Raw genomic sequence first — 22,770 nt, 5'->3', positions numbered from 1 at the left:
CCAGCTCGCGCTGCAGCGAAGGGACCCCTCAAACAGCTCAGCGCCGCGGTTTCTGCGACAGCAAGGCAGGCTTGAGGTTCCTACACTTCCCTGCTTCAGTCTGCCTTTGCAAAAGGAAACTCTGTAATGAACTGTAATATTAAAAAACTACAACCAAGTTTAATTTGTCGGTTTCATGGCACAAGCCCTTCTGTCAGCGTCAGCGAGGGGTAACGGGCGAGAGAAGGGGCTGTTAGGACAGGATTTTCTTGCTTGAGAAATAGTTTCAAGTTTTTCAATAGTTTGAAACAGGCAGAAGGTGTTCTTGAGGGTATGGTATCCTGAAGCTTACGGGGAAGAGGTTGGAGGGGAGAAAGGGTTAAAAGACCGAGATCAAGTTGTGACTTTTTCTTTCCCCCTATATAGTAGCTCCAAAAATTGTTACACCACCTCATTCAAGCTATTTTTCCACATTTAGGATTTCTGGCTCTCGCAGCACCATTCAGCACTATCATGAAGCAGAGCACAGCCACCATCAGGTGACCTTGCACCAGAAGACAAGTCAGAGCAGCTTTAGCTTAGTAAGTGCAGTTGATTACACTTCAAACAGCTTTCTGCTCCCCGCTGGTGAGTTTTTAGAGCGGTGGTCCTCGCTCTTCACCTGCTCAGCGTCACTGCCTCCGAGCCAGTGACGTCCTGCTGACAGAGCCAAGCCCACGACAAGAACATCTTTTCATTTCCCGCTACTGCAAGAATTTAGTTTTGGAGGCCACACAGCTCTCCAGCTGAGGTAAGGGCAAGAAATCCCATCTTCAGCATAAAGCTTCAGCTCTGCTGCGGCAAGAATGCCCACTCAAAAGTAATCACTTTCCATCTGCGTCATGAAAACTCATTGCAGAAGGTGAAATAACCCCCACCTCCTGCCTTTCACCTGCACCTCGCCCCAACTGGATCCGATACACCCCCGTGTGCGTGGCCCCCACTGAAATGCTCCACGTTTTAAAAACCTCGGTTTTCTTATTTTTCTACCCCTTTTCAGTTCAGGCCTTCAGAATGGCACTGACACAGCTGAAGGTAGAGGATATTTTATTTTTTTTTATTTTTTTTTTAAAGTCAGCATTGCCACTGGAGAAAAATGAAGCTACCAGCCTTTTGCTAAGAGCCGTCACCGATTCGGTCCGAGTACAGGAAAGGGAAGTCCTCTGCGCCCCAGAGACATTCAAACACGCAGGCGAATGCGCAAACGCATCATTTTAAAGACAGATTCACGCTGTCATAAACTGACAACCAGGAGGAACATTCTTTCTTGACACTTCACAAGAGAATACAAGTTCTAGTTTACTGAGCTCAGTTTACAGATATTTTTGCAAGCATAGGATGTGCTGCCAGTAACGGATGCTGTGACTGAAATCTTTAACTTGCATTTATTATCAAAGTCATACTGTTTACATCTGTAATGTCAACAAGATGCCACAACTACAAAAAAAGATTGTGCACATTGCAGGTTCAATGCAAAAAACAGTAAAATGGAAATCCATTTGTTAAAAAAGTAATTAAAATTACTCCAGAAAGCAACTGAATTGTTTTAACACCTTTACATCCAGTCAAATTAAAATGGTTAACAAGAAAAAATACAAATTCAAAAATCTGGTATCAGTGTTAAAAAGGCAACTACTTAAGCATTTCTATCAATTCGCACATCAATCTCCCTCCCACGAAGCTGTATCCCATTCATCATACGGCAGGCTCGCTCAGCTACTTCTGGGGACTCAAATCTAACCACACCACATCCTTTAGACTTCCCATTCTCCATCTTGATATCAGCATACAGCACATGACCTTAAAAAGAAAAAAAAAGGGTCTTGTTTAACCCAGCAGGTACCACGTAACTCTCTCAAATCAGAGTTCTCTACCTGAAGCCACAGAAAGTATACCCTTAGAAGCTACTATTGCTTTGAAACTCAAAGCGTCATCTTAAAGAAGCGTTCTTGGTTTAAGAGAGGAATTAATTCAAACTCTCAATTCTCGCTCAAGCGGTAGCATCAGAAGCTGACGAATGGAGCAACGCGCAAGCTAACAAGCCCTGTCCAACTTGGCAACGCACACTTCACGTCATAGCTGATGAGGTTGGGACTTGGTTCTGCATCAGACAAGCAGCACACCATATTGGGGAGCAAGGTCTGGGCACAGCAACCGCTGCCATGAAAAAACTCCCCGCAGCTGAACAGCACACCTCAACGGTGCTTAGTTCAATTCAGAATTTTTTCAATTTTTTTTTAAGGACAGTTTTCCCCAGACAACTACATTCATTTAGATATAAAGAATCCATGCAGGTGCTTTTCAGCAGTTCTCACGACTTCCATATCTCTATTCCCACCTCTTTCTGCAACTACAAAGAGGCTATCCACATGGTAAACCCAGCCCCTGAGACAGAGGAGGAACAAACGCTTAGAAAAAGCACGGGTTAACTGGGTTATCAACTGGTCAGGCTTTTCCTTCTTTTTAACACTGCAGAACTCTTGCTGGTAAAGCAGGGATGGTCAACACCCTCACAACACTTGTCAATGTTAAGATCTAGTATTTCAGTAAGTCTGAGTGACATTTTAGTTAAGATACTAGTGTAAGGGACATACAAAGCCAGGAGTTACTGTTTAATTCATATTCAATCTCAAGAGTAATTACCAGTGATAAAGTAACTTACCACATTCATTAAATTTATCTTTCAGCATTTTCCATGTAAAATCAAAAGGCAGCTGTGAAAAGAGAAGAACAGACCATTACTGAAGAAGATCTGTTGAACAACCTGCAAGCACTGCCAGCTCTTCAAAACATGTTTCCCAGCCTGGGACAGCCATTGCTCAGCATCTTCATTTACAGATGCAGAGAGCTCTTCTCCTGCTAAGGGAATGGCTTCGGCTCACAAAAGCCTACCTAACTCCACCTTTGGCAGCATCTGGTATTAGATATTCTGGCTAAAGTCAACCCAGCACAGATGAGATCAACATGTCAGTACCAATTAATTTTCAGGAGGAAGGAGAGGTAGGAAGAAGGCTACTCACATTTCTCACAAATATCTGACAGGCTTTTCTGGCCACCCCAGCTGCAGGTCCTCCAGTTCCTCCAAGGGAGCCTGCAAAATTGCCTGCAAAGTTTCCACGTTCCATGTCCATTGTTCTTTCAAAATTGCTTCCCATTGCAAGTCCCATTCGATCTATGCCTGCTCCCATGCCCTGTCCCATTGCAGGACCCATTCTTTCCATGTTAGTGGCTCCAATGCGCTCCAAGCCCATTCTCTCCATGCTAGCAGCACCCATACGGTCTATTCCTATTCTTTCCATAGGAGTGGCACCTATGCGATCCAAACCAGCTGGCATTCTCTCTATCACCTGACCCATTCCAGTTCCCATTCCAGCAGGGACCATGCGCTCCATACCTATACCCATCCTATCCATGCCAGAACCCATACGTTCTACGCCTGATCCCATTCTGTCCATAGTGGTGCCAACACGGTCGATGGCAGCACCCATTCTCTCGATACCAAAGCCTATTCCAGAACCCATTCTCTCAATGCCAGAACCCATTCTCTCAATAGCTGGGCCCATCCTCTCAATGTTAGGAGCGATGTGATCTATGCCCAGAGGGGCCATTCGGTCAATTCCTGAACCCATTCGCTCCACGTTGGAGCTCATGCGATCTAAAACAAGACCCATCCTGTCTATTTCTGACCCTACTCTCTCCATCCCATGCCCCATCCCGGAAGGTATTCTTTCTATTCCCGAGCCCATACGATCAATGCCAGGTGCCATCCTCTCAATCCCAGGAATGCTGGCATTTCCACCACCTGGAACACAACACACAGATTATCAGTAATCATACAGGGACAAAAAAGACCTTAATGCATGCTTACACTACTGAAATGCTTTAAGCTTTATCACCATTCAGATGATCAGCTAAGGAGCTTCACTTCTGTATGCATAAAGAAAGCCTTCAAAAAAACCGAGAAAATTTTGAAGGCATATGCAAAACTAGGAGAAGATCAGGTGGCAAAAGTAGTATTTTAAATATAATCTTGGCTGCTAGCTGTCCTGTGCGGTACACTGCGGATTACACAGCAAGAGTAGTAATTTAGTAACTGAAATTACAGTTCAAATACTTGGAAGAGGAATGAAATCACATCATCCTTGCCACACAACTCAAAGACTGCTTCTGCCAAGCCAGGGAGAGACTTTTACAAGAAAAGCTTGCCCAAACTTAAGAGCCCTCTTATCGCCAGGGCTTGAAGAAAAAGAAGGCAAATTCCACACAAGAACCACAGCAGAATGGCCATTATAAATTCATAAGGTATGCCTGGCCTTTTAATGTGGAAGGAAATATAAAAAGGTTGCCTGTGCCACAGAAAACCTATTGCTTGCATTTTATATCTGCTACATAAAAACCCCTTGACTGAGTTGTCCTGACTCTGTTACAGAGTTTTCGAGTTCCTGCAGTGAAAGGATCACTCCCCTATAGTTTAGGCCATTTTGCTGTTTTATGAAGGATCTTAGCTTATCTATCAAATCAAGTTTAGCACTGCAGCACTGTAAAAAAAAAAAAAATCAGGTTGAGCGTGGTTCCTATTTGAGGGGAAAAAGCCTTGAAGAAAGTGTGTACTTAAATTATCTGCATATATTTAATGAAGAGAAACAAGACATGTAACCCTAAGGTAAGCCTATGCTCAAGAAAACCGAAGCAATCACATTTAAGAACAGCACTCATCCTGCTTCAGTATTTTGAGCTTCAGTAGTACCTTAAATGACACAGAGTGGTTTTGGGTTACGTGACATTTGTACTTGTGCAAGCAGGTTGGCTTTTTTTTTTTTAAATGAAGAAACCACAGCAATAAACATTTAGTATTTCTTCAGCTGAAAGCCAGCAGCATCGTGCATTTGTTTTTAGAGTCTCCCAGAAAAGGGCTAATCCTGTGCAAGGCAGGCAGAGCCAACTCTTGGTTACTGGATGTTGTGATTCAGTCATTAAGCAAATAAAATTAATTCTGTAAACTGGGAAGGGGGGAGGTCTGCCTACTTTGAGATACTTGGGTTCAGCTTTGTTTCAGAAATTCTGCAGTTTCGAGTACTTCATTACTGAAATAGTCCAGTATTTCCAGAGAGTCACTTGCTAGGAAGCTAAATGTTATACAGGCAGCAGGAAGGAGCAGGACTTTGTTTTCACAAAAAAAAAAATCTCTAGTATCTTACCAGTAGCATTTCAAAAACGGACAACTGCCAGCAAAGCTGACAGTCTAAAAACATTTTCTTCTGGTCTTCCAGTAATCTTTTTTCAGAAGATTTTTAACACATAATATTGCTTATCTACTTAAAAGATTACCTCCCTCAAATCTATTTTTTATTGCATTATGCTATATATATAAAAAGCAGTGAGTTACCATAACTGAATTGCTGCTTTAAGTGCTTTGAGTTTTTTCAAGGCTGTATTTGCTTTGCAACCTTAATTTTAAGCTAAGGATTTTTTTTACTTTTTTTTAATGAGTTATAAAAAAGATCACCTCTCCTTGCATACAAGATCCAATTTTATAAAGAGTCATCTGAGTTGTATCAGCAGTGTACTGCATTTCACTTTCTTTAAAAATGAATTTAAGTTATATCAAATTAACAGAGCAATCTCGGGAACCGGCTGAATCAAGCTGTAACACATGGAACAGATGCTCACAGAAGACATTAAAAATGTTCAAGTTTTGAATCTTTCCACAAAGCATAATTAATACCTTTTGCCATCTCAAAGCTGTCACAGACAGAACAGCACTGCACTAGCCTTGCTCAGTTCCAGCAGTATTTTACACCAAGTTATCTGCTACATTGATAGTCTTCCTTTTCCCACTGGGGTTCAAAAGGGAAGACCAAGAGAACACTAATTTTAGTTCTGCGTGAGTTGCACAGTAAGGCGTTCTCTTCAATCATCTGATGTGTGCGTCTATACCAGATTCTTAATATCTCTGGGAGGAAGGAAATTAAGGTTTCACTTATTTCTCCTCTCTACCGTCTATGCTGCAGACTACGTTTTAGCGACATGATTGGGTCACACATCATTCAGAACATTACTCTCTGCCACACAGATATATGAAGTTTAGCATGACATTTCGAGACACAAGGCAGTGTATTAAGACTGTCAGAAGGCTTCCTGTCGCATCTGAAATTCCATTATGCAGCCCCACAGATCACTACTAGTATATCCACCTGCCTTCTGTACAGCTCTTAGGAGTTTGATCAAAATCAAACTATTACAGCAAATATAGTCTGTTTTGTTACAGCAAAACACGCACAATTTTTATGTACAGTCCAGGTATGAAAAGCAGGTAGTTAAAGTGCTTAGCTTAGCATACTTACCTATTCCTCTCTCCAAGGTCTCTCCAAAACTACGAGACATTCCCATTTCATTTCTTCCAAATTCTCTTTCAAATCCTCCACCCATGGCACGATCCATCTCTGAAAAGATTAAGTTTGATATGTTCTTCAGGGTGTCTAAATGACTCCTCAGAGAACGTTTTAATACAGGCATAATTTTTGAAGATTAACAGCAAGGCAAGTTTTTTTATTATGTTCTCCTGATCATTTTATCCTGTCTTCTTGAGACCAAAAAACCAACAAAAAGCAGGACTCATCTCAATATGGACAAACACATTTGAGGCAGCCAGCCACTTTGCCCTGGAGAATTCTTTCTGGTGAATACCGATAGAGCACAGTTTTTCTCTTTCTAAGCTAGTCCTTCAAGACAACCTCAGCAAATCAATTGTTTTCTGCAGCTCAGACTGACTTGTGGACACTATGTCAGCTGTAAGCTTTAAGTTTTTCCAGTAAAAGTTGAGAAGAGGAAAACAACCAGTCTAGAGAGTCTCTCCAGTGTTAGACTTCCAGAGAATACAAGTCAGGAGTTGATATACAAAAAAACTAATGCCTACCACTCATTCTGCCCATGTTCATTCCAGCTGGGAAGCGACCAATGTTTTCCATGCCACCAAAAGGACCTTCCATTCCTAAAAGAAAATATTTTTCAGGGATTCTTTAGCAATGCATTTCAACTTAACACTACACTTCACCCACATAAGCTGCTTTCACAGAACATTTCCACAGGCACCAAGACAACTCTGTATCACAGATTCAGAAAACAAAATTTGGTCAGAATTCAGTCACACCGTATCTCCTAAACCAAGGGCAGTTTTAGCAAGTCACATGACAGAAACATTGGTCGTGTTTTATCTCAGGTATTAACCCTTCCCCGTACACCTACAGCAGCTTTATTAATACTCAAAAAGGAACAAATTAGTAATAACTTGGTGATGATTTCAAAGAACACAAATGCCTGTTAGACATATATGGCTAAGTTTACACAACTTTCAGAAAGCCCAAGCTATATACAGGTCAAAAAACACAGCTTACCTCCCATTTTATTCATTCCAAAGCCCATGCCTTCCATTCCCATTCCTCAAAATAAAAGAGAAAGCTTTATATAGCAGACGTAATTCTACAAAAAGTTCAGCCATTAGACTGGCTGTAGAAATAGAGACCATACAACATGTCCATTGTTTGGACTGAAGAGCTTATATGTGATAACTCTGAGTAGATTGCAACATTCCTTCTCAGAAAATAAAGCAGCAAAGGGGAAAAACCCATAGGCATTTATAAATTGAAAGCTGAATGTGTGCTACTTTTTAGGTGGCTCTTTAAAACTTGTGCTATTTAAACATATCCTAAACAAAGATTTGCAAGCCCACTAATAAGTGTTAAAAGTTACAGATGGTTTTAAAAGTTTAATGTATATTTGCAGTGTCTGCTGCTCATGCTCAAGAGTCAGAAAATGAGAGCTGTGCCTTGACCTCAGTGGGAAAAAAAAAAAAATTGAGCAGTTGGTTAAATTCAAATTTCCATTATCAAGCTCATTACTTAGCTCAACAAAAACTCATTTGGCTTTAACACTCCGAATACACTTCAACTTTTTGTGTAGGCAAAACAAGCTATCTACCTTCTACACAGCTTAAAGCTCTCATGAAACAAAAGCATAGGAGTAATCTTCTTACCTCCAGGTCCCATGTTGCCCATTCCCATGCCTTTGTTTAAATGATTTGCATCAATAGGTTGACCTCCAGGTCCTAATCCCATGCCAATACCACCAAGACCATCTGAAGAAAATATTCAGATATCAAAAAAGCCTTCTTTCCATAGTTTGACAAAACAGCAAGTTTTATTCTTAAGTAATTGACTTCCATTCTCCAAAAAGCTTGCTGTGTTCCCACTTTGGGGTGTGTACTTAAAGCATGAAAGTGTATAGTAAATCCAGAGTAGATGTGTCTTGAAATCTACTAAAAACTATCTCAAATATTTTTTTCTCATAATCCATTTGCCACCTTACTGCTGAGAAAACTTGGTTGGTTGGTTTTAAGCTGACTCCTGAAAAATAACTGGCTAGAACACTGCTTATTTTGTGCAACTCCTCAGTCTAAGGAGAATAGAGTGGGCAATTTAGTATAAAGATCTTCTAACCTTTGCACAATATTACCCTTGATTGACAAATGGCTTATTTCCACCTTTGCCAAGGTTCTTCCCTTGTAGGTAAGAATTTAACCACAAAGTTCAACCTATCATTATGATAGCCACCTATAGAATTCAGAGCACACAGCCAGCCTCTTCTCTGAGCAAACAAAGTGTATCATTCCCAGGCACAATTTTGAATCTTCCTGTCCCCAAATGAATTAAGGATTCCCCAGTCCAAAGAAAAAAGAAAAAGCCCTCATGTTTTCCTTATAGTTAACCAGGAAGAAAGAGTTCTCTGCTTGCACTTGCATCAAACAACAGCTTAATGGCATTCTTTGCCTATGAGAAGAGGACTTCCTCATTTACAGCTCAGCATAATAAACACAGGAAGTGTTGAATCTTGTTTTAAACCAACACAAGATACCCCTTCCCCGCCCCAATAAAGGCCAAGAAACAGGCTTCCATTGGTATTTGTCGAGTTTTATACAAAGATAATTAAATTGGAACCCAATGACTTTCTCTTGAAAAATAAGTATACCGTTACAGAAAGTCAAGGCAGCAATAAAACCCATGAACGATACTGATGCTGAATAAGGCTTTGACAGATACACAGAAAACTGAACTAATTAAGGGATGAATTGATTGACAATCACTAAAATTGTGCAAGTTAGCAGCACACAATAGGTTTGGTTCCCATGCCCAAGAAAACAGCAAATGGCTGAATTAACAGAATTACATTAACAGCCAGACTTTACATTTTTGCTGTATTTTAAACGAATTAAGCCTATGTTCTCCCACCTCTAGCTCTTCCCTTCCAACCCAGACTTTTCCTGTTCAACACTTTCAGCATCTTATCACAGCATGCTTGAGGTTGGAAGGGACCTCTGGAGGTCATCTGCTCCAACGCCAATGGCTCCAGCAGGATCACCTAGAGCTGGTTACCCAGGACCACATCCACACAGCTTTTGACTATCTCCAAGGCTGGAGACTCCACAGGCTTTCTGGGCAACTCACTATTCCAGTGCTCAGTCACCCTCTCAGTAATGTTTCCTTATATTCAGATGGAGTCTCCTGTGTTTCAGTTTATGCTACTGCCTCTTGCCCTGCCACTGGGCACCACTGGAAAGAGCCTGGCTCCCTCTTCTTTATACCTTCCCTTCAGATACTTAAATAGATTGATAAGATCCCCTTTAGAAACCTGAAGACCTGAAATATTCTCAGGTCCTCAATTTGGCCCTTTCAATTAAAGGAAAAACATCAGATGCCCAGAATACCATCACGTAAAAGGAGGCACACTTTTCCCTATTGACTGATTAATTACGTTTCCATAAAATCCCAACAGTAACAGTAGTTTTACAAGGCATTGGGGTCTTTGAATTGCAGTTGAGAGATCTGGAAGCCTTGAGAACGTGAATGGGATACTGTTTTAAGACAAGCTTCTAGCTATGAGCTGAAAGTATCCCAAAAAAAGATACAAGACTGAGCAGCTCTTCTTTACTATTTCCCCCTTTGATATTATTCAGACCATTTGGATCCCAGCTTTCCAAAGTTTGAACCAGAGTCTGACTGGGGCTGGGATCAGGCCCCAGCTGCTGAACAGCAAAATAAAAAAACTGTAACATGTTCAGTCATGCAGGAGAGACTTACGAGGAAGTTGTTGGGGTCGCTCTGGAGGAAAGAAGTCTCCTTTGGGAAAGGCTCGTTCATCCTAAACACAATTCAATACATTAAAGTTTGCGAGAAAAGTAAGAAATAATTTCTTGCCTTTTTGTTATTAAAACACAGAAACTTAAAGCTAAAGCAATCTTCACTGTATTTATGATTGTCTTTTAGCAGAATAATCAGAATTCACCTTCCCCGATAGCATGAGTTGACATCACTAGGAATTAGGCAAGTCACACTTTCCCCCCCGTATTCCAACCCAACCTTGAAACCACACATCATCCAAAATCAGGAGCACAATTACCAGTTCAAAAAGCAGTAAGAATTTGAACATACTTACCATTTTTACATGCATTGGTCTGTCAAACAGCAGCTGCCCATTAAACATTGCTATTGTTTCATTAAGGATCATTGTTCAAGCGCTAGAACCACATAGTCTTAAAGCTCTAAGCACTATCTGATGCTGAGTACAAAAACCCAGTCAGAAAACCACACCTCTCCAGGTCACTTAAGCAATCGTTCACAGATTATCAAAAATCCTTCTGCCTTCTCCAAAACTAAAAAGCTTTCAAATCCAAATAACTGAATATTCAAAGAATGCCTTTTTAAAATTAAAACGTGAGTTAAAAATACTCTTCTGGTTAAGATTAAAGTTCCTTAAGAGATCACTCAAAACGTGACTCCAAACCAGCCTAGGTGTTTAAATGTTTAGCCATTTAAAACAGGAGAAAACCTGCAAAAGTTATCAGCATTTCCAAATCAACAAATAGCCAAGTTTTGAAGCACACCACACTAGTGTATCATGTGAAATTTGTCTAAGTCTTCCTCCCACAGGGCTTAACTTATTAGGTGCACATACAGAACAGAATTAACATTCAAATAGAAAGAGGAACTTTGGGAGGGGAAAGAGGGAAATATTTTCCTCCTTTCCATACCATAGCCACAAGTTGAGAGATCACGCACACAGCGGTATCTGTACTTTGCTGTTGTTTGGTTTGGGTTTTGTACATGCCTATGTAGCAAACCATCGCTTGCACAGTGTAAGGATACAGGGAACAGAAGAACAAGCCATCTTACACTGCAAATGGATTTGTTGCATTCCTCCTTTACCTCCATCACAGAAATTTAAGACAAATCTTTTCTCAGAATTTGCATTTTAACACTAGCTACAACCTAGAGACAGAAATTTACTCTTTGGGCTAGAAACACATATATTCACATGGGAAAGAGAATCCACTTTGTTAACGATTCTGAGCAAACAGCAACAAGTCTTTCAAGATGGACTTTTTTCCTCTTTTTAAGTTTTCCTTATATTTTCCATCCACTGCAATGGTTTGACTTTCCGTGACATCGCAATATCCTCACGTATAATACTACAATTTATATTTTCATCCTGCTTTGTTCACCGAGTTATTTGCCTACTATTTACCATCATTACTCTTCAAGGATACATATAGCCTGAACAGCCTCTATGGCTTGCTCAAAAGTGACAGTGCCGATCCCACGACTTTTGCCATCTTTATCTTCTAGGATGTCTGCCCGAACCACAACACCAGCCATGCTGAACACTTCTTTCAGTTTCTTCCAACCAACCTTGTAATCCAACTGGAAGACAAGTGATATTGGAAGTATGAGAAAGATTTCCATCAAAAAACAGCTTCAGTGTTCTTACATTTCCTTTCCCAATATCAGCAATCTTAAGAAACAAAGAGTCTTCACAGAGACAGGATAAAATGTAAATAGCGTAAAGAATTCTGAAGAGTTTAATGCAACATTCTTGGCTTTGTTCACAACTACAAATTAACAGATGCTGTAACATACAGGATATGTCTTAATTTACAAATTCACTAGCACAGAGAATCCACAAGACTAGCCACAGAGTAAGTGGCTACTCAGTTTTACTGGAACAGAGCTGAAAGTCTAAGGCTTTTCTTCTAATTCATTAGATTTAACTCAGTTAAGTCCCAGATATTCTGCTCACGGATTACACAGAACTTACATTTGCAACAAAGACAGTGCTTCCAAGTCTCCCTGCCTGTAAGGCATGAATGATCTCGTTGGGTATGTTGGGATTGTTGAGTATACTGGGCGGGATATTGATCATGCCAGGGCCACCCGGGCCTGGGCCAATACCCATTCCACCAGCTGCTGCCATGACCTTCTGCATAGCTCTCCTGGCATGCTCACCATCAGGATCCTGCAAAAACAGAAACAACGTACTCTGTTCCCTCTGCACTCCACTAAACACATGGGGATTTAGTGGCGTGACTAAAACAGTCAAAAGAAGGGCTTCCTTTTATACAGGGCTATCTGCTCCCTATAGATCTCCACCCAACTACTTCACATTATCATTGCCACCCAGTCATTTATTTTCTTTTAACAAATATGCCAGCACCCTTCAAGTTATCAAGTTATTCCTACTCATGCATTCCCCCTGATTCTGAAAGTGTTTATCTATTATTCAACACCAACAATAAACCTCACAGTTACATCCGTGCCCAAGACTGGTAAACCCAGAATGGCATTGGAGAGCTTTTGGAAGACAAATGCCAACTAACTCTTGGCATCTTCAAAACAATGCAACAATTCATTTACCTTGCACTTGGACTTCTTTACAAGACAAGATACAGTGTGTAAAATTTCAAGATTGGTTTAAGCAACACTTCCCCCCCCAAATGGCTTTCTAACCCGAACAAACCTTTTAATGTATCCCCCTATTACTACATAATCTCATGATTTTAGGACATGCTAAAGAACATGAAGCATAGGATGAAGAATTCAAGGAAGGAAATAAGATTAATTATTGTCACTTCACTTTATACTGAAAGTGAATGTAAGCACCTTCACAATACAAGGTGAACTTATGTTACTTAGGTTGGAAACGTCACACTGTATTCAGTGAGCAAAATGCACCAGCACTGCAAGACTGCTGAAGAAAGTGAAATGTCAAATAGAATTAATTAGTCAGAAATACAGATGCTTTAAAAATAAAAGCTATTTGAGTTAATTTGAATCTTGATCTGAATTTTAAGACTAAACAATAGCACATTTTGAAAACAGGAGAAAGGATAGCTTTCACATGATTATTTCAGCTACAGAAAATCATAGTAGTCTGAGGTGGAGAACACATTAAAGTGAATACAAGTCACTTCTCAATTCAAGTTTCCTATTTCACCATTAAAATAAGGTATTGCCTAAAACCAGATTAGCTCCAATAGAAAGCCAAGAGTGGTTGTCATACAAACTAAAGTCTTCTGATCAGGTAAAGAGCTTTACCTATTCCACCGTCAATTTTTATTATGTCACTTGAAGGCCTTCATGCTCCTCAGCAGTGAGACAGCCAACAAGGAGAGGTATGCACCGGACGGTTGGCAAAACGGAGGCTAATGGGCATCCACAATAACTTAATTCATTCCACACGGTCAGACTGGGGCCCTTGGCTGGGCTAAGCGTTGCTGAAGTCCCTAATACTGGTAAAATGCTTCTTCACCGATTTCAAGTATCATTTCTGTTCTGTCTGTGTCATACAGGCAGAAATACTCCAGTATGACAACAGTTTCATGAAGAGTTGGGCAAATTACAACCACCTCTTCTCAAGGACTGATACCAAAGGGTAACCTGACTTCCAGTACTAATGGTATATCATTAACAGGAAAACTGACCTAGACATGGCCCACTCACAACAGCTTTTTCTTCCAAGGTCCCCTTAGAGAAGTCAGTGCCTGACGACTTCCAGGTGCAGCTATGGTTTTCTAACCTTCCATTTCACCTCTTTCTTCCTTTAAAGGATAGCAAGAGGTCAATAGTGCCAGAAGATGGCTTGCGCCCAGAAGCAGGCTGCTGCCCCCAGAATTCATTACTTACAAAATCTGCCAGATCTGAGAAGTGCTGCCACTTGCTGCCCCCCATCCTTCTTCCCAAGCGCTCCTCAGACTACAGCAAGAAGCGGGTTGCTAAGGGCACACCTTCTGCACACGTTCTCTCTCTTCTACTCAGGCAGACATCCTTCACCCCCCACCATTAAGTGGGCAGCGCACAACAGAACACGAAGCCTGCTTAGCCAAGAACATAGCTCACATACCCTGAGGCCAAGAGTCAATGCTAACACTGAAGTAAGTCCCTTTTTCATTTTTGTTTAATTGAACCTTCAATGCAGCTACAGGTTCCAAACTGCTGGAATAAAGTTTTAAACTTGTCAATGGTTAAGAATTAACTCAAGGTACAGTTGAGCATGTCATACTGGTTGACAACAGCGAAGCCAGTAAAATGGAAATAAATCTTTGAAGTATATCAGAAACCAGCTTATTCTACGGAATTGTTTGTAGTACACATTCATTATGATGCAGAATTAAAAGGGAAGGCAATCAAGAACAAACAATACTTATGCAGGTTTCTTCTTCAAATCACTAAACAAGAAAGCATACCTGCAGTTAAAGCCGAACTCTTGCTTTGTCCGAGTTCTGCATTGCTACCATCAGCACCTATTCTTTAAATAAAGTTTAGTCGTGACAATCACGTTCAAACTCAAGTTCAGCAGTACATGCTGATGGTAAAAAAAGGTTGACTGTCTTTTTTTAAATCCTGTTTGAGGAGTCCTGCCTTTTGTCAATTATTCTTATCTGCAAATGAGTCAGCCATAAATCTTGACTAAGAACTACCCCTTCACCTTCAAATTCAACATACTGAAAGAACAGATGCACGTCTTACTTCTTTCACTTTCAATGGTCTTCCACCAAGACTATGCTTGTTCAAAACCTCTGCAGCCTTTTTCATGCTTTCTTCCATCTTGAATTCAACAACACTGTGGGGATACAAGACATCTAAGAATATTGCTTATTTTTTTAAAGAGTTTCCTCATTTCTTGCTATAAATTCATAAGTGAACTTACGCGCATCCCTGAGGAGATGATTTCACAGGCGAATAACAGGGAGGAAAGGAGGGAAGAAAGAAGAAATAAAGTAAGTAAAAGCACAAAACACACAAAACAACTTTTTTTTTTTTAAAGTCAAATCACATTAGTTAGCCCTAATAGCGAAAATAAATGTAATCTTACCCAATAAAGCCTTCAATACTTGAATTCCATAAGATATAATTTCTTATGCGTTAACAGGATTAAACTGTAGTTTTTGAAGTTGTAACAAACAGAACTAAGTCCCGATTCTCCAAGAAAAATACCACACGCTTCATGTGACCTGTTCTTCTCTGTCATACAGCGAAACCCTTGCCGTATTCTCTCACCCTAAATCCATATCCTTCAGTACAGTTAAGTGTGCTCCTACTATTTTTTTCCTCGTAAGATACTGTCGCTGGACTAAAGGACTTAAGTACCTATGAAGGCAATATACATTTACATTTAGGAATTGAATTCTGTTTACTGGCACAGGAAGTGTAGTTTACAGAACCTGCTTTTGCACACTGGCCTTACAAATTCAGCAAACCACTACAGTGACGTTTTCCAAAGCACAAGTATTACTTTAATATTCCGTACCACTATACATACTGCTAGGGTCCATGGGTCATTCAAACAGCCAACACCAACTGAACACAGTGGAAGACCACCCTAACACTGTTTACAAGGCCCCATCCCACCTCCTCCCCACCCCAAAAGAAGCTTTAAGCAAGCCTATGTTATAGCCACTAAGCATACACGCTCTCTACCTTCCTGACTTCGTTTCGTTCCACGCCACCATACAGTAACATTTGTCATGTAGAAAATCCACAGAAGAAATCTCTCAAACACTTACCCTTGACTTTCCTTCAGCGTCCATTAAGAGCTCCACGTATGTTACCTCACCAACTACAAATCAGATTCCAGACGACACATATACCAAGGGAGAAAAGCCAAGAAAACAATGGGAATTTAGAACAATCAACAACCGTGTATGGAGCCTCTGCCTTATAAGAAAGCCCAGAAACACTCCATGTTCTCTAGACCACAAAACTGGACAATTACAGGTATGCAGTAAAGTCTTAAAACAGTTAAACATGTTCTTGATTTTCCTCCACTTCAAAAGCCAGCTATTTCCACAATATCAGTTTCCTTGATCTTTAGTACTCACTCATTACTTGAGGCAATCCAAATCCATGGGAAAGTCTGCAAGAAGAAGTTTCCTTCACCTTACATAGCATGCAATCTTGTCGCCATAGTCCAGAACTTGAACAGTTAGTTGCTTTTCTCTGGATTTAAAGACAAACTTCTAAAAAGGGAGTCAGACCAGGAGATCACTGACTGCCTACTGTTTATTTCAGCAGTTTTTTAGCCTTTTGTTAAGCCACAATAAAATGTCTCATTTTTTAGCTTCAATAAAGTGGTATTAAACAGTCTGCCATATCTGCTCTCAAGACAAAACCGTCTACAGCAATAAGCAAAATGCACTGGAAAACTACATCTGCACCTTTCCTCACAAGATTAGGATTGCCTTTTGATGACCACATAACCATATCATGTACCTCCAGAATACAACTACCGAAATGGCTGCTGCCTTTGAAGTGACTGGCATACAGAAGAATCATCGAAGAAAATACTTTTTACTTTTTCTTTCTGGTTTTAGAAGTCCTAGTTTTTAACTTTAAGACAGGAGGACTCCAAGTTGCATTATCTCAAAGGTGGAAAGCAGTCTTTGTGGGAAACGATGACCCAGTCTGAATATTGATAGCATAATTTGAGCAAGAAACTGGAGTCTCGCATTCAAGAGTCTACCTCTTAGCAAGGGACAAAGAGAGGAAAAGGTGTTCAGCAGCCTGACCTCCCACAGGACTGGTCATTTATAGGACACCTAGTGTCATTACGCAAAATGAACATCCTGAAAGATCTCTCTCAAAGCTGGAAGAAAAGGAATGCTTAATGAAATCACAACTTTTCTTTACTCTCCATTTCTTATTTAAAAGAGTAATTTAGCAATATCAGCATTCCGGCCAAAGAACAGTTAGCTAGAGAGAATAAACAAACTCTGATCCATTCATGTTTTTTGAGGATAGTGTTTAGGACCAGTAGATGCTAACAAGCAAGTCCCTTTGAAAGGGACAGGGCAGATCAGAGTGTTCAATTACTATCCATACCTTCGCTATCTAAACAATACTTCTTGAAATAAAGCCTAACAAAATTAATTCCACCCTATAATCTGAACAGTGTGAGATCATGTAGTATAGATGGAACTGTTTCCACACTCTGTGTAGTGAAAGGGACTGCACTGTAAACAGCCCTCCTGGACTAGTCTTTGGTGGTACATGGGGGCCATGCACCGAGTCCAAATATTCAGCGTTACCAAGACATTCTGAAGCCATCCATCTCAACAGCAGCAGCCAGAGTCCAACCAAACTTTGATCAAGAATGCAAATGTGATTCAACAGTTTATGTAGGAAGACAACAAATTCCCAGATTACCTACAATACAAAACCACTCCATTTCACAGAGGCCAGAAGTCACAGGTTAGCAGTCTGTGACTTTGCTCCTAATAACACTACTGAGCCCCTGGACTGAGGGCTCTCCTCTCCCAACCACTAATCGAATTCAAGCTACAATTCTTACTTCAGATCCACACAAACACTTCCAAAGAAGCTTGCCAAGCTTGAACATAACATTAAATACAATTTAACGTTTACTCTTTTAACTCTGAACCGCAAGATTTCCAGGAGTCTATCACAGCAGCAATTGTTTGTCACTTGGAAAAAAATCTAGTATGTGCCAATTTTGCTCAGTGCTTCACATTCAAGCCTTATAGACACTTATATTAAAAACTAAATATACATCTTTAAGTAGCTGTTTTCCTTCAAAGGACATCTGAACTTCCTGAATAGCCAAATTAAAAAAAAAAAAACAGGGGGAGGGGAATGACACACATAGTCTAACAGCTCAGTATCCAAGACACCAAGTCCAGAGTACAGAACAACTGCAATAAAAATGCATTTTTTTCACCTGAAAAACATGTAAAACAATTCAACATGACACTTCTTCCAGGAGACTATGGTTTGAGGCTGGCAAAGGAAACTTTTTTAAAAACCTACGCTGGGTCAACACTTTATTTGGCTTTTTTCTAGATCCCAAACCACAGTATATCAGAACATCAGGCGTTGGGGATCAGATAAGGGTAGCCTACGATAGTGCACAGGCAATTAAGCCATGGAAAAGTACCAAGAGCAGATATCCAGGTACTAAACCTGCTTCAGAGGGCAAAAGAAATGCACAATGATCCAGGCAGATTTTCTTTCTGCTAGAGAACAGTTGGCTTATATCAGGAAACATATCCTATATCCACAAGTGAAGAAATTTCACTTAAGCACAAGAGACTGTTACTTAAGGAACTCAAGTTTATTACCAGACCAGCCTCCTAAGGGAGACAAAACTTGCAGAAAACACTAGCTCTAAGTCAAAGCAAGTGTAATTAAGGAACATGTTCCCCACAGTGTCTTTAAGACTTAACTTAGAGCAGACTGATTTATTTATTTTTTAAACCTTGCACTTGAGAAAGTTTGATGTTTCGTAAAGCAAGAGACTAAACCGGAAATCATTGCAATAACTAAAAATACAAACCAAAGGAATCTCCAGTGTTACTTATTACAGCCATCAGGTTTTTCTCCTTAAACTTTACATCCACTTCCCAAAGAAGTTTATCGGCATGGAAAATTAAGATGTTCAAGCAAGGTTGGTCTGTCAGCATTCAGATATTCTCCAACGACCGTTCAGGAAGCTCAGAAAAGTCCATATGGTGACTTGAGGCATGGCTCAGATGGGTTCACCGAGCCCTAAAGATGTATCTGGGAAGTAACTAGGATAACAAGCTCAGATGTAGATGTCAACTTTGAAGATTCTGAAGTTGGGCTATATGATTTTAATAGTTAGCAACAAACCAAGAAGCTCTGAAAGGTATGAAAGGTGCAGAGAGGCAAGTCTCAGCAAGTGGAGAAGCACAGAAACTGAAAAAGGGGTAAACGCTTTATATCACGGTAATTTCTTTGGCCTAGAGGGTCAAAAGTAAATACTAAATAGAGAAGGAAGACTCTCAAGACATTGCCAAAACTATATGGATGTCCCATCATCTTCTGAAGTACAGAACTACAAGCAACGTGACTGATTCAAGAGGACCCTGCAATCAAAAGCCTAATACTTCCAATGTGAGGCAATTCGGAATTAGTCACAGCTCCTCCTTCATTTATAGTTTGAAGCTCATGACAGGCAACCCCTAAAAAGTTACGTGGGGGGCTTGGGCTGGGGAGAGAAGAGAAACACACTTTATACATGTAAAAAGCTTTAGTTAAAAGGGGAGAAGAAAAACATTCTTCCCAAAGTAGAGACAGAGAAGAGTTCGCAAGCTATTCTTTTACAGTAGGGGAAGACAAATCTCACTTTTGCATGAGAGAACCCAGAAAAAAAAATGGGTAATTTTGGCTCTTTAAGAGCCCAGGCAGGACAGATGAAGCAAAAAACCTCGTTGCATCCACTGATAAAGTACAGTGCCTCCTGGAAAAGTTGGTTAAGGCCAATGAAAATAGACTAACTCATTAACACATCCACTGAAAGTAGGGGGAACAAGTCAGACGTGGAACAGCAATTCCACACCGCTTATTCATCCTTTTCTCTTTGCCCACCTAAAACTTCAGTCCGCAAGTACGCCGCGACAGAATCTCAGGCACTGAAATCCAAGGGACTCTTCAATAACAGCTGTCTTCAGGTACTGGAATAACAGCTGTTAGTACTGAAGTAACAAAAGCGCTCAACTAATATCTGGGATCGAGTACAATAGCAAGAGGGCATGAATTACATCTTTAGGAAGCCACAAAGGTTCCAAGAATTTCTGGACGTAGAGCAAGAAAGAAGGCAGCACATGAAGTTTAGCAGCTGTTCTTCTTCACGGAAAGCTTAAGCCGGGAAAGCTTTGTTGCTTCTTTTCCTCACACCTGTTCACACATCCAGGTTTTGATATGAAGAGGTAAGCATTCCTGCTCCATACCACAGCTCTGCCTTGTGTGAACATGGGTACAACCATGCTAATGCAAACAGTCCCGGGGGTGTCCTGGAATCTCTGAATGTGACATGAGCATGGCCTTGACTGCAACTGCTCCCAGCTTTGCAACAGAGCAGAACGTAATTATCGCCTCATTTTACAGCTGATCTTTCTCCTTGTATTGTATGCCGTCTTGCTACTCTGGTCAGAAGAAAGGTTTAAAATACAAAATTCTGTATTTCCTAAAGGAATCAATAAGTATCTCCAATTCAAATACAAGCTCTTTTTTATCATGTGGTATCACCTCGCTTATGCCAGCTGCCATGAAGCATTACCATTCTTCTCCCTAAGACAGAGCCATTTGTTGGGAGACAGATTAAGACAGCTATTTAGCATTCAATCATGTTTACATTTAGACTCCACTTACATGCTGAAGAACTGCTGCCTCATTCTTCTCCTGAAGCCATTCACCAATTGCCAGTTATCAATGCTGATTACGTCAGTTTAGTAGAACCTTGTGTTTGTCAGCCAATACAAGGGAGTTTCAAACAAGAACATTTCTTAATTTCATTAATAACTACATCATACTGCATACCTGTAATTGAGTTTCACCAACAAATACACTGAAATGACTGAACCAAGGCATTACTCTTGAGAGAGATGTCACCTTTAGAAGACTGTACGCATCTGAAAGAACCAGGTTGCAGAAATATGAGCAGACCTCAAAGCTCATGTCACCTAAACCATACTTACTGACGCAAAACAGCCGATTGAGGTGAACTCCTCCTACGTTCAGCAACCTGCTATGCCATTGCTGCTAACAGCTTAAGTCTTCACAACTGCCAAGCGATGGAGCAGTCATGAAACGCCTACGTTTACCCTTTGTGTACAGATCTGTTTCACATGCTCCCAAAACCTTGAACGTTTGGCCTGTAATTCTTACACTTACAAACCAAGAATTCTAACGTTTAGATTTTTCCACGGCCACATTCCTGGTTCTTGGAACTACTATGCCTTGTATCAAGACGTACCGATTGAGCAAGTTCAAGCACAGCACAAGAGCACCAATTTGGTAGAAGTCAGTGACTAATTAGAATGAATCGCAACTACACAGCAAATCTAAACTGTTGTATTTTAACAAGCAGTCCCAAAAACCAAGAACAATGCTTCTCAATGTTTAGCATAACAAGCCCTGCAGACAGAATGAGGAGGGTTCAATGTTCCCCTAGGAGTATCTGCTGGAATGAGTAGCTGAACAGCAAGGCAGGAAACAATCTCACACCGGACTTTTCCATCCACGTGAACTGGAGAGAAACCACAAGACACTTGGAACGGAATTCAACATAGTACTTAAAATTAGACATCTACACATACAGATACTCCTATTAACCAATGTATCTTGTGTAGCAAAGTGAAAGCATAGTTTAAGGCAAGGGACCATTCATAATTAGGGCCTGTTAAAGCAGTCTTTAAGACTGTAATTCTTCACATTACAGAAAACCATTGCTGAATCTCAAGCATCAACGTTTCACAGCCTCTAATTATGGAAGTTTCCCAGGGCTTATAGTCCTGAAGTTCGTTACGCAGACTCAGTTCCATTTTGCCTCCAAAGACAAACGTTTTAAAACCCTTTGGAAATTTGTTTTCCCATTCATTAGACCACACCTTGTGAACACATTAACTATCATTCCTTGCCTAGTTCAAACACAAGTGAACACTGATCACTATTTTGCGAGACATTTATGACTGATGCTATGTATTTTAGAAGTGACCCACAAGAGGGATGGTTGAATAAGTTACTCTTAACTTGTTTTGAGACATGTTAATGATGGAGAAGCCAAGTATTTTCTTGCCACTCCGCTGCATTTCCAAGGTGACTTGAAAACTAGGAAGTTGGACATCAGCTTAAAGAAATAACACTACATTTAGACATGTCACCACCTGAGAGTAGCCAGCTCAATTTCATCTTCTTCAAGAGATGAAGATGCTACAGTCAACAAAGCAAGGCGGCTCCCATTCACATGGAACAGTTAAATAGAAGCGGGGAAGGGGGGAACACCATGAACATGATTTCCAAAGCCCTAACTGTGTTGCAGCACATGCCAAAGCACAAACCTGATTTTTCTTTTTTGCAGGTCACCCTTAAATACATTTTACTGCTATCAAACGGCAGTATGGATCTTTATCTAAGCACAAATCACTACAAAGTTTGGGGACACAGCTATACATACACACACCAGATCAGCAGTAAGTAACTACCTTTATTACCCAAAAGACATTAAAATGCTTCAGAAAGTCTTGTTGCATGTCAAGGCTAAAGTCTGATAAAAGCCTCATTTTGCCCCCCTAAGGAAAATACTCTTTTAAATCTCCAATGAAGCACTATTAGCTATATACCAACATGCCTATAAAGGAACTATCCACCTGGAAGGCTGCCAGGGAGCAGATGTTGTGCAACACCCAAAAAGGCTTCAAGAAGACCTTTTACAAAACTCTTGTCACTAAGTCCACCCAGAACTTCAACTCTTAAGTTTAGAAACAAAGTCAGTCACAAGTAAGATGACAGACATCACTCGGCCACCTGAGTTGTACATTACCTTTCTCTTTGACCAGGTCTTTCAGAGACTGCCACTTCACATCAAATGGAATATTTGTAATAAAAG

General features: G+C 40.5%; 1 protein-coding gene across 3 annotated transcripts; it reads right to left on the bottom strand.

The window, feature by feature from the left end:
• Positions 1 to 1,384: 1,384 nt before the first annotated feature.
• HNRNPM (heterogeneous nuclear ribonucleoprotein M) lies at positions 1,385 to 15,159 on the bottom strand. Of its 3 annotated transcripts, XM_009811144.2 has the most exons (13): positions 15,055 to 15,159; positions 14,874 to 14,967; positions 12,166 to 12,363; positions 11,618 to 11,771; positions 10,507 to 10,556; positions 10,152 to 10,212; positions 8,051 to 8,152; positions 7,413 to 7,457; positions 6,935 to 7,009; positions 6,363 to 6,461; positions 3,039 to 3,820; positions 2,681 to 2,732; positions 1,385 to 1,818 (listed from the first exon to the last, which is right to left on the bottom strand). In XM_009811144.2, exons 2-13 carry the CDS (start codon positions 14,949 to 14,951, stop codon positions 1,655 to 1,657), a joined length of 1,860 nt encoding a protein of 619 aa, XP_009809446.2. In that variant the 5' UTR covers positions 14,952 to 14,967; positions 15,055 to 15,159; the 3' UTR covers positions 1,385 to 1,654. The 3 variants fall into 3 exon arrangements, with proteins under 3 accessions (XP_009809446.2, XP_059687748.1, XP_009809447.2); XM_059831765.1 differs by lacking the exons at positions 14,874 to 14,967; positions 15,055 to 15,159 and adding an exon at positions 14,850 to 14,854; XM_009811145.2 differs by lacking the exons at positions 8,051 to 8,152; positions 15,055 to 15,159.
• Positions 15,160 to 22,770: the final 7,611 nt, after the last annotated feature.

The sequence above is a fragment of the Gavia stellata genome, chromosome 32, assembly GCF_030936135.1.
Source record: "Gavia stellata isolate bGavSte3 chromosome 32, bGavSte3.hap2, whole genome shotgun sequence".
Classification (NCBI taxonomy): Eukaryota; Metazoa; Chordata; class Aves; order Gaviiformes; family Gaviidae; genus Gavia; species Gavia stellata.
This window is presented reverse-complemented; position numbering and strand designations above follow the sequence as displayed.

Excerpts from the sequence above, each read along its gene's own strand:
- HNRNPM (XM_009811144.2), bottom strand. The coding sequence starts at position 14,951 with ATGGAAGAAAGCATGAAAAAGGCTGCAGAGGTTTTGAACAAGCATAGT. Across the intron at positions 10,213-10,506 it reads GACCAATGCATGTAAAAATG|GATGAACGAGCCTTTCCCAA; the intron begins GTAAGTATGTTC and ends AATTGTGTTTAG. Across the intron at positions 2,733-3,038 it reads GTCAGATATTTGTGAGAAAT|CTGCCTTTTGATTTTACATG; the intron begins GTGAGTAGCCTT and ends CTCTTTTCACAG.